At 48.2% G+C, this 12274-nt stretch overlaps 1 protein-coding gene across 2 annotated transcripts in view; it reads left to right on the forward strand.

Annotated features, from left to right (window-relative positions):
* Nucleotides 1–257: 257 nt before the first annotated feature.
* The window catches only part of LOC118078697 (solute carrier family 26 member 10), a 29896-nt gene continuing 17879 nt past the window's right edge, over nt 258–12274 (forward strand). Inside the window, exons 1-8 of one of the 2 annotated variants that reach the window (XM_088662829.1) lie at nt 258–588; nt 2821–2931; nt 7523–7683; nt 8447–8611; nt 9543–9695; nt 11248–11330; nt 11519–11666; nt 12133–12246. In XM_088662829.1, the coding sequence (XP_088518955.1) occupies nt 321–588; nt 2821–2931; nt 7523–7683; nt 8447–8611; nt 9543–9695; nt 11248–11330; nt 11519–11666; nt 12133–12246 (1203 nt within the window). In that variant the 5' untranslated portion in view covers nt 258–320. The remainder of the gene's footprint in view (nt 589–2820; nt 2932–7522; nt 7684–8446; nt 8612–9542; nt 9696–11247; nt 11331–11518; nt 11667–12132; nt 12247–12274) is intronic. The other variant, XM_035102670.3, reaches the window with a different exon arrangement.

Here is a 12274-nt window from a genome sequence, read left to right on the forward strand (position 1 = left end):
AGATAACAAAGGACAGTTTACTACTGGTATATTGTTCCAACTAGGGAAGCGTCTGGTAATCAGGGATGTCTAAGGGGGTGGGAAAAGTGTCCTCATGCATGACTCAGAGGGCACCAGAGGCATCAGAGCCTTGGTGCCCTGCACTGGACCCTTAGCACCCTGAGTTTCCGCCCCCTTCCTGCTCAATCCCACATTCTGCTTCCCAGAGGGAGGAGAATCCCAGCTCCCCAAGCCTTGCGATTGGCCAGAGAAGTCAAGCCCAGCCAGGGATAAAAGGTGACGGTGAGCATCCTGCCTGCTTGCCTACAGCCCATGTCAACATGAGCAACCTGGCCTTGTACCATGGCATCTACACCGAGGAGCGCTTCCAGCAGCTTTATGGGACGCCCCCAGAGCCAGAGGGCAGCCTGGCAGGGATGCTGAAGGGCAAGCTGGCCCATGGGTGCCACTGTTCCAGGGCTGCAGCCTTGCACTTGCTCCGAAGCAGGCTTCCTATTGCAAGCTGGCTGCCCAAGTACCAGCCCAGGAAGTGGCTCCTGGGGGACGTGGTGGCAGGGCTAACCGTGGGCATTGTGCACATCCCACAAGGTGAGTTTGTGTGTGAGAGAGCATGTGTGGGGGACACTGCTGAACTTAATGTCAGTGGTGATCCTGGAAGACATAGCACAGCAGCCAGAGGCTGAAGGGAAACTTCTGCACAGAAGTTTGTTGCAGAACATGTGGTGGTGGTAGTATCCAAGGAGACTCTTTGGGAGGGGGCAAACCTGGGCACCATCATCCTTTCTCCTTTCTCTATCATCTCCCCTTCCCCATGAAAGTCTCCAAGGATTTCTGATCTTTACTGGTGTGGATCCTCACCCCCCTCCTCTCAAGTCCTGCCTTAGCCACCTAATTTCTTCTCCTCACCTGCAAGATCTTCAAAGATCCTTCACCCTGGAGGTTCTGCTTGCTGAGTTGATGCCCAGCTCTCTATGCAACTGTTAAGCGTTTCTGTTTCCCAAGCCACCCCTAAACCTTCCAGGGGATTCACTCTTAGTGCCCCTTATGCTGGGCTTCGGATGCCTTCTCCCCTTCCTCTCTCCTGTATTTTTGTCTGCTCCCTTGCACACAGACCACAAGAGTACTGACCTCTTATCCACTTCCTCAAGCCATTTTCCCGGTTCACGTACTTTAAAAAAAAATCTGTGATCAGCTTTGCGTCTTACTTGTTTGAACAACAAGTCTTTTGTTTTCTTTTTTGGTCTGCGCAGTCCTGTGCACACTTACCTGGGGAGTGAGCCCCATCCATTGGAGCTGGCTCTGAAGTAAACATGCAAGGGTGGGGGGCTGGCAGCTGTCTTGCTTCAGGAGCTGTTTCTCACTAATCTCTGAGGCTGTGGCTGTGGGGTGGGATGGGAGGGGGGGGTGGGAGTCAACTCCTGGATGTCTTTCCGCCCTGGAGGCCCCAGGTTGGACTCATGCCCTGCCTGTCCTTGTTAAGGTGGCGCTTCCCTTTCCTCCAGCGGCAGCCCAGGCGTCAGCCGCTGGGGTTAATGGAGCATGCATCAAGGGCTTTCTGGTCAGGGCTGTTCCTCCTCCAGATTTTGACAGTGGAAAAGAAGGAAAGCAAAAAGAGCATCGGAGGGAAGGATTTAAAAAATGTAGATTGGTTTGACAGCCTATTTTCTTACTGAGAGGTGGCATTTTCAGAATTCTATTCCTTCTAAAAATTAATTGTGAGGGGTGGCTGTGTTTGTGTCAAGACCCTGACAACAAAACCATCATGTGACACCTTAACGACTTGGCAGATTTATTGTACAGTAGTGCAAAGGTTTTGTGGATTGGAGCCCAGCTCATCAAAGGGATGACATGCTGACATGCTTGTCACTCACGCTGCTGACTAGGAAAGTGAATCCTAGTGCATGAACCCTTCTGGACTGAGCACACACTATTGAACATTCATCCTGATTTGTTTGCAGGGGGGTCAGATGATGTTGTGCCACAGCAAATGTTATCCCACACTTTCCAGTTGTTCCTTATTGCAAAAAGTCTGTTCCTTTGGGAGAGTGGGCTTGTTGCACAAAATTTCCTAATCAACTGTAATTGTGCAGCCTGAGTGGCATTCCCCCCCCAGCATTCCTAATTTCTGCTAGCGGCAGAGGGAGATATGGGATGTTTTCTGGACTGGATTTTCGGGTGGGATACAATCACATGCTGGCAAATTCAGGTTGCACAAGTGTGGTCGATTGGTGAGAAAATACACTGGAAACAAATCAGAATGGATGCTGATGTCATCTAATCTCCTGCAGACAAATCAGGATAAAAGCTCAGTAAACAGACCCCCTGAAATTGCCCACGCTACACTTCCATATCCCTCCTGCAAAATACTGACAGTCTGGAGGTGCTCTGAGAGGGAGGGTTGGGTTTACATGTTAGTGAGGCAGACACACTTCACATGTGCTGAAAGAGAGCCAGACTCTGGGTTCCAACAAAGCCCTGAGAGGGCCCCTGACCCTTTCAAGGATACCGGCCTACTAATTCAGGGGTAGATCCTGCATTACTTGAATAGCATCATTACCACTTCCATGTGGCTACTAGCTTCTCCACTCCAGTAAGGACTGGAGCAGCAGGAGCATATGGCACAATGATTTCCCATTGCCACTTAGTGGCGCTTAGGCACCAGTGACATTGTCAGTCCGTCAGCAGGGGAAGCGGGGCCTACCAGTTACAGGTTGTGCTTCCTAAAGTTAGAACTCTTGTCCCAGCTGCTTGTTTACACTTGGCCTCCCAGCCGGTGGGGATTTTATATACTGTAGCTCGTTCTGTTTGTTCTTCCTGCAGGAATGGCCTTTGCTCTGCTCACCTCGGTAGCACCAGTCTATGGCCTCTACACTTCATTCTTCCCTGCCCTGCTGTACATGCTGTTTGGTACCGGGCACCATGTGTCCACAGGTAAGTGTGCTGCATGACTGAGTCAGGATGCAGTCGCCATAGACGGGCGCCTGGGGCACTGCTCTTGGGATCCTCTGCGCAGATATAATAATAATAATAATAATAATAATAATAATAATAATACCTTTATTGTCATTGTACAACCTGTGTACAATGAAATTAAATGAGCCTCCCTCCCCCCAAACACTCAATCTCTTATCAAACAACACACCACCTCGCAAGTCAATTTCGCCATGTTATTTTTCGTTCAACAGCCTAACAGCCCATGGATAGAAGCTATTCTTTAGCCTGTTGGTATGGCTGATTACTTCTATATCTCCTGCCCGAGGGTAGAAGATTAAAGCGGTGATGAGCAGAGTGTGAGAATTTTTCTCATTCTCCTAAGGCAACGATCCCTTGCGATGTCATCTAGCGGACTCAGCGGACAGCCCATGATATCATGTGCTGTATTCACCACCCTCTGTAGAGACTTTCTGTCTGTGGCTGTCAGGCCAGCATACCACCCTGTGATACAATATGAAAGGACAATATAAAAGGAGTTCATCAGTTGTTGTTTAACATTATTCTTTTGTAAGACCCTGAGGAAATGGAGTCTCTGTTGGGCCTTTCTGACCACCTGAGTTATGCTGATTTTCCAAGTGAGGTCCTCACTAAGGTAGACTCCCAAGGATTTAAGGAGACTCTCTCCACCCAGCGGGGCAGGTTCCTCTCTCTTCCTCCAAAAGTCCAACACCATCTCCTTTGTCTTACTAATATTTAGGTACAAGTTATTCTCTAAGCGCCATGTAGATACTGTTTGAACCTCCCCTCTGTATGCTGTTTCATCTGTTGTTATTATTATTGCTATTTATTTATATAATTTATGAGCCCTGACCCTACGAACTATCTTGAAGTGATTTCACAATACAGGGGGGGGGGACACCAAACCATTAATATATTAATACAGGGGTGTCAAACTCAAATTCATCGGGGGCTGCATCAGCAGTTTGGTCACCCTCAAAGGGCCGGTAGTATCTGTAGGACTATGTGTCCACTCTTTATTATCATAAATTATTGTCACTGCATTCAATTATTACTGTTTTTTGTAATAATGTAAGTAATAACTAACATAGTCAGAATAATGGCAAGTAGATATTCAAATGTACAATTATTGTACAATTTATTGAAAAATGATTTTTTGGAAACTGTACTGGGTGGTGGAGGCTCGCTAGGGTTTCATGCAGGAGCTTTGCAGAGCTACTGGTACCTGGAGATGCTGGGGTCCTTCTGCATGCAGGACAGATGTTCTGCCAGTGAGCCACCACCCTTCACCAAAGGGACTGGCTGAGGTTGACTCACTGGAGCTGTTCTCCTGGTTCCAGGGTTTAAGGGCCAGAAGTATAAAGCAGCATCCTACCGTGATTCCCCCTTTTTAAGACACCGTCTTATAACTTTTTTTCCTCAAAAAAACACAGGGTGGCTTATTTTCGGTGGGTGTCTTTTTATTATTATTACTGTGGTTCCAGCAGCACGCACAGAGGTTCATCTGGACCTGAGTCTTTTTTTCTTCTTTTTGGTACCAGGTGAAAACGTTGTATTACCCCAGACTTTTTAGATGTGGTTTTATGACCATGTTACTGCTGATTTTTTTAAAAAAAAATCTGTTCTCCTTTAAAGTTGGTTTGAATGAGGCTCGGGGTGCTCTGCGTGCGCTGCTGGGTGTCGACCCAAGCCCCTGGGAGCTGGCAGGAGGAGGAGGAGGCTTGCTGGGTCGTCACCCAGCAGCGCGCGCAGAGCGCCCCGAGTCTCCGGCAGCCAGCAGCAGCAACGCTCCCAGAGACTCGGGGTGCTCTGCGCGCGCTGCTGTGTGACGACCCGACAAGCCTCCTCCTCCTCCTGCCAGCTCCCAGAGGCTTGGGACGGCACCCAGCAGCACGCACAGAGCGCCCCGAAGCCTCTGGAAGCCGGCAGGAGGAGGAGGAGGAGGAGGCTTGCCGGGTCGTCACTCAGCAGCGCGCGCGGAGCGCCCCGAGTCTCTGGGAGCGTTGCTGCTGCTGGCTGCACTTTAAATCCTCCTGCTCCTCCACGCGGCGCTGCTGGGTGCTTTGTCTGTGCTTCAGCAGCAGCAGCAGCAGCCGTTTCTAGGCGCCGAGGTATGGCAGGAGGAGGAGGATTCAAAGTGCTACAGAGCACTGCTGCGTCGCAGAGGCTTGGGACTCTCCGTGCGGCGCTGCTGGGCGCTGACCTGGCAAGCTGCCTCCTCCTTCTCCTGCTGTGGCTCGGGGTGCTCCACGCAGCGCTGCTCCGGCCGCCTTTCTACCCCCCCAGGCCCCAGCTGTTTGTCGGCACTTTGTCGGCGCGGCGCTTCAGCAGCAAGGTCCCGCTGGCTGGGGCGCTCGGCGGGCCACATGACGAGGTCTGGCGGGCCGGATTTGGCCCCCGGGCCTTGTGTTTGACACCCGTGTATTAATACATTAAAAAGTTAAAGCAATTGCATATATAAAAACAAATTGAAACCGAGTTCAGATAACAATTGAGATAAAGCCTTGTTGAAAGAGGAAAGGCAGACACAGAAAAGGCAACCAAAATGGTGATTATATCTGCAGCAGTATAATACTACTGATACTAATACTATAAATAATGGATTATATCCAATGTTAGTCATACTCAGAGTAGACCCATTCAAATTAATGGACACAGCTAAATTAGGCCCATTCATTCCAATGGGTCTGCTCTGAGTAGAACTTTGCTGAATACAATTAAATGTGCCTCAGTCCAGTATACCTGAAGGAACGTCTCCACCCCCATCGTTCTGCCCGGACACTGAGGTCCAGCTCCGAGGGCCTTCTTGCGGTTCCTCATTGCGAGAAGCCAAGTTGCAGGGAACCAGGCAGAAGGCCTTCTCGGTGGTGGCACCTGCCCTGTGGAACGGAACGCCCTCCCATCAGATGTCAAAAAGGAAAACAGCTACCAGATTTTTAGAAGACATCTGAAGGCAGCCCTGTTTAGGGAGGCTTTTAATGTTTAAGAAATTAGTATATTTTAATGTTTCTGTTGGAAGCCGCCCAGAGTGGCTGGGGAAACCCAGCCAGATGGGCGGCAGGGTATAAATAATAAATTATTATTATTATTATTATTATTATTATTATTATTATTCAGATCTGGCACCTTTTTAAAGAAGTGGCTAAGCCAAAGAAGGAGAGGAAGAAGGCTAAGGACAGGATAACTTGAGGAAATAAATTCTGCCCTGTCTGATTTCTCTCTCTGTGTATGAAAATGTGTATGTGTGCACTATAATATATTACACACATAACAAACCCATACGTGCCAGATTCCAAGATCCTGTTACACAATGCATTCGTTGGCCAGGCCTGCTTCACGCAATGAAGGGAGGGCCAGGTCTGCTTCTAAACAACTGTGGCTGCCAAGGCAAGTTTAGGCCCACCAGGGTGGCCTCCCTGAATGCAACATTTTACTGGTATAAGTGGATGGTCGCTATTCACTTTTGCAAAGGAAAATAATGTGCTGCATTTGGAAATCCTGTGGTAGTGAGGACAAAATTTCACCCTTGATTCTTGGATCAGTCCTCTCACACATCAATCCTATAGGGCAGCTTTCATCAACTTGTCCTCCAGATATACAATTCCTTTTCATCACACATGCACACTTCCAGGCTACCATTGCTTGTTCATAGGGTAATAGTGGTACAGTAATACATTTAATTTGGGCATATTTATAAATATGAAATTATAGATAAGGAATTTCAAATGTTCCAGATATATATATTCTGGAACATTTGAAATGTAAGAATGCCCCTCAACCTGTGTTTGCTCTTAAAGCTCATATACTGGTGCATTGGACTGAAAATTGTGTTTGACTAGCATGCCACGTGGGTGTGGCGGGGGGGGGGGGAGATCCTTCCATTGCCATAAAGTTCACTGTGTGGTCTTTGTCATCAGGGCCGGCCCTATGGCCAGGCCCCCGGCAGCCGCGCTGTGCGCTGCGTCCGCCTGCCCGGCCGCACAGCTCCGCCCGCGCAGCTCCGCATCAAATATACTTAAGACGGCCCTGTTTGTCATTGTCAGCCTATTCTGTTTCAGCCATCCAAGACCTGTAGGATGGAACAGGCTGCAAATGGAGATTTTTCAGCTTTCTGAATGTAGAGAGATATCCAATGTATTGTTCAGCTGGAAAGTAGGAATGGGTGGCACTGCTGCTGCCAGGATCATGAATGAACGTCACAATGCCATGTAACCCAGGTCACTATTTTTGGGTGGGATTCAGTTACATACTGATTTGGAAGTATTTGTGCAACAAACCTGCTTCCACAAAAGAGCAGGCGAAGGGAAATGCACTGTGATAACACTTTCTTTGATGCAATGTCATCTAACTGCCCCGTGAACAAATCAGAATGAATGCTCACTCAGCCAATGTTGTCCAGCCAGGATGAATGCTGAATAAACAGGGCATCTGGAAGCACCTCCAGTATACTGTTGAGGGGAAAATAGGAATTGATGGTACTGAGTGTCATGGTGTTATTGTCGCCCAGGATGGGACATGCAGAGATTTCATTCGTTCCTCCCTTCCTTCTCCCCTTTCCTGCTCTCCAAAGGCACCTTTGCTGTGGTCAGTCTGATGACGGGCTCCGTGGTGGAGCGTTTGGTTCCTGAGCCCCTGCAGTCCAATGGCACCATCCCTGCAGAAGCAGCTTTGCTGGAGGCGCAGCGCATTGGTGTGGCGGCCGCCATGGCCTTCCTAGTGGGGCTGCTCATGGTAAGTCAAAGGGCTGCTTTGGGAAGACTGAGCACATCACAGAGGGGGACTTGAGCCAGAGCCTTGGAACAGTGCTATGGCTTTCGTCCTGGGGGGATTCTTGGGCTGCCCTTGGCTAATCAGAAGGGCTGATAAACTAGGGGTTTATGAGCATGGAAGCTTGAGTCTTAGCTATAGAATCATAGAATTGTAGAGTTGGAAGGGACCACAAGGGTCATCTAGTCCAAACCCCTGCAATGCAGGAATCTTTTGCCCAACATGGGGCTCAAACCCACGACCCTGAGATTAAGAGTCTCATGCTCTCCTGACTGAGCTATCCCAGCTGTCTTAGCTAATAGCTATTCTTATATCTCTCCTCCAGCAAGCTCACTTGATCCCCACCCCCCAAAAACCCTTTAAAATCCTTTTAAGAAACCAGTATTTGTATAATCCCTTTGAAGAGCCATCTGTTCTAAAGTCCGTCACCACCTCGTGGCAATGAATTCCATGCTAATTGTTTATTGTGCTGAGAACAATTTCCTTTTGTCTGTGTTGTGCTCCTGGTGGCACCTTGTTATATGGCCTCTGGAAAGCTTACTTGGCCACACATTTTCAGGCATACTTCCACAATGATAAGGACTAGAAACTTGCTTTCTTAAAAGAATGAAAGCTGAGAAGGCTTGCTTCTGCGCCCAGTGCCACAATCAGTGTTTTTTCTGCCTGTGGAATCTCAGCAGACACACAATTCATGCAGCTACTGCTGACATCGTCCCCTCTTCCCCAGACAGGGATGTTTACACTTCACCTGGGCTTCCTTTCCACCTACCTCGCGGAGCCTGTTGTCAAGGCCTTTACCTGTGGTGCTGCTTTGCACGTGGTGGTGTCTCAGCTCCAGAGCCTCCTGGGCTTGCCACTCCCACGCCCCGCTGGCTGCTTCGCCATCTTCAAGGTATGTGGATCCACATTCGGGGGTGGGTGTGTGCAGACATCTCTGCTTATGAAGCTACCAGAAATGTAAATGCAGAAGGAGAACGCCTTTCTTATTCCTAGACACCACCTCCTGGATGCAATCCATAAGATATTTTGTTCCTCTGAGCTAATATGAGTGTCCTTGCTTTCTCCACTGCTTCTCTCTCAATCCATGGTGCTTTCAGAAGTTTGAGTGGGGCAAAGGGGGCGTTGCCCCGCCAACCTCAGCCTGGCTTCAGCCAGCCCCTCACTTACCTACCTTTTTGCAACCATTCTAGAGTGTGACACTGGCTGCCAGTTTAGTTCCAGTGCTGCCCTTGCAGAGGGAGGAGAAGACTGGGGACAAAACTAGAATTAGTTGACTAATGGTTGGCCACTGTGATGACAGACTGCTGAACTAGATGGGCAATTGGTTTCATGAGGCAAGGTGAGGTGACCACTTCAGGCAGCAGAATCCACAGGGCCAGCAGATCCCGATATAGATATTTATTTTCCCCCCCCTTTTCTGATGTAGATCTTCCCTCACCCCTTCTTCCCTGGTGGGGAGACAAACATTGTTTTGTGGTTCACCTCAGGGGCCAAAATATCTTGGGCCGGCCCTGAATTTGACCTACATTCTTATGGCTTTGTCACTGGCTCTGGGTCTGGCTCCACCTGCTGTTGGTCTTCCTGCCACTGACCCTGCCAATTCCAGTGCACACCAGCCACCCTGGGCAGCTTTGTGGCAGATCCGGTTTGCTGAAACAGGCTGCCGATGGTCGTGTTTTGATAGCTGCTAGAAGGTTCCAATAAGCCTCGCTGCTCCCTCCTCCCAGGCTGCTAGAAGCATTCCAGTCCACCCTCGGATGGAAGACCTGGCTGCCCTTTGTGAATGACATGCCAGGTGCCCATGTTTCTGCATTTCCCCCTAGACACTGGCATCTGTTGTGGAAGCCTTGCCCTTAACCAACACAGCAGAACTGCTCATCTCAGGCTTCTGCTTGGCTGTCTTGGTGCCCATCAAAGAGATCAACAACCGCTACCGGAGCCGGCTGTGGGTCCCCATCCCGGGAGAGATCATCATGGTATGTTTGAAGTATTAGTCAAGGATGTCTTTTGTCATACAGACAGCTGGTGACTCCCTGCAAAGGAAAGTCACATTTTATCACTTACAAAAAATGTAAATTCAGCTAATTTGCTCATACTTCCTTTGTATATTTCTTCTTCCAAGTCTGAGGTCATCAAAAGATTTGGATGGGTGGGTAGAGCAGGCATGAAGAGTAGTGAAGAATAAAGTGTAGATGAGGCAAGGATAGGCATGGATGCTGGAGATATGTGGGCGGGGGGGGGAGATATAATTGTGGCGGGGGGCAGGAGCTGAGGCACTGGGGGCACTGGGGATGAAGGGCTAAATTAGATCTGTCATTAAATGCATATTTTAATTCATTAAATGCATATTTTAAAAACAAAAAATACTAATAGCAGTCAATGGAAGAGGTGAGTAATAATTATTCAGATTGTAGCCGGTGAAGAGGGGGAGTTCAAATCTTTCATTCTATGCTATGGTGCTGAAGAAAATACTTCTTCATAGTGGGGTCAGGACCTAGGGAAACCTATCCCAGTGGAGAAGTGGGAGAAGCTATGGAAAAAAGATTTAGAATTTACACCCAACTATGATTTAAAGGAAAACATCTTGAAGATGCAGAATAGATGGTACCTGACCCCACTTAAAATGCCCAAAATTTATCCAGGAACCAGCAACCTATGCTGGAGGTGCAAAAAGGAGGTTGGCTCTTTTATCCATATATGGTGGAATTGTAGTATAATTAGAGAATTTTGGGAAATGCTTTATAACGAATTAAAGAAAATATTAAAATACTCTTTCAAGAAAAACCCGGAAATGTTCCTTCTAGGAATGATATCTGAGGACATTCAACCCAAGGACAGGTGTGTAGTCAGCTATGCGGTAGCAGCTGCTAGGTTATTAGTTGCAAAAAATTGGAAAACCTCGGTAAACCCAAGTAAAGATGAATGGCAGATAAAATTATTCAATTATTATAATCTAGCAAAAAATTACGAAGAAATTAGAGGAAAGAATTCAGAGGACACCGTTAAAATTTGGAAATCATTTATTAATTACATCAAGAGCAAATTGGAAAACCCAAATGTAATCTCAGATGCTTAACGATTTTGTCACGAATATTTGATTTAGAAAATGTGCAACTACATGTATTTTGCTGTGTCTTTTTTCTTCTTTTCTTTAATAGTTAAATAAATTAAGGTATGTAAATAATATGTGGAACACAAGGATAAGCCCAAAACAGGATGGAAAGTGCGGGGGGTGGGGAATGGGGAGGGAGGGAGGGGGTAAAACAAAAACGATATTTCAATGGGATATAAGTTTTTGTTTATTGGTTTTAATGATCTGTACTAGTTTTCGAGTTGATTGTATTTGACTTGTTTTTTTGTGTGCTATCAATAAAGATTTATTTATAATAATAAAAAAAAATTGGAGCACCTAGCGGGACAGCGGCTATAGCAGCAGCTCTTAAAAGCAAATGAGGAGGTTCTTTTTAAAAGTCACACAGCTTACAGGCCTTTGGACTGACGCTGGGTCTGTTTGTCGTTTTTTGGCAGGTACTGCTGGCTACTGGGATCTGCTTTGCTTCCTCCCTAAACACTCACTATAAGGTGCAGGTTGTTGGACACCTCCCAGCAGGGTAAGACCCCCTTTTTCTCTCTCTCTGTCCTCCCCATGGCTGAGGGTCAAGTCACCGCTGCCCTGTTGGCATGGCAACAGAAGTGCGGCTTCCAAACTCTGCCTACCCCTGGTTGTTGGGGAAGGGCAGGGGATGGTCTCTGTCCCTGGGGCACAGGGTGACTCCCATTCCACCATTCTTTCATGCAGGTTCCCAGAGCCCCAGCTCCCAGACCTGCATCTGCTGCCCCAAGTGCTGGGTGACACGGTGGCCATCACTTTTGTGGCCTACGCCATCTCAGTGTCATTGGCCATGATCTACGCTGAGAAGCACCACTATGTCATTGACCCCAACCAGGTGTGTGTCCAGCCTGGAGAGCTTAGGGCCCCCTCAGGGTGGGGGAGGCAGAACCTGGACACATTCAGTCATGGATACTGTTCCCTTTGCTTGCCAAGCCGCCAGGCTCCCTAGTGCCTCCTATTGCGTGGAAACAGAATGCTGGGTTAGATGGGCCTTTGGGTCTGATCCAGAAGGGGCCTTCTTATGTTCCTATGACCCTCCACTTAAAAATTGTCTCTGTTTGTAGTGGAGGCTTAGCTTGAGAGTTCTTTATTTCTTGCTTGAGGCCAGAGATAAGGAACCTCTTGTCTTCCAGATGTTGCTGAACTACAGCACCTATCATCCCTGACCATTGACTGTGCTGACTGGGGCTGATAGGAGTTGGAGTCCCAACACCTGCCCTGGATACACCTGCCCACCCCTTGCTTCAAGTTCAGCCAGCTAAGACCCTGCTCTTACTTTGCCTTCCTCTGCCCTCCTACAGGAACTACTGGCTCATGGCCTCTCAAACCTGGTCTCCTCCATGTTCACCTGTTTCCCCAGTTCAGCCACACTGGCTACAACAAACATCTTGGAAAGTGCTGGTGGATGCACACAGGTATAAGGCACACAGGTATAGGGCGGAC

Source organism: Zootoca vivipara, chromosome 2, assembly GCF_965207765.1.
Source record: "Zootoca vivipara chromosome 2, rZooViv2.hap1.1, whole genome shotgun sequence".
NCBI classification, from domain to species: domain Eukaryota; kingdom Metazoa; phylum Chordata; class Lepidosauria; order Squamata; family Lacertidae; genus Zootoca; species Zootoca vivipara.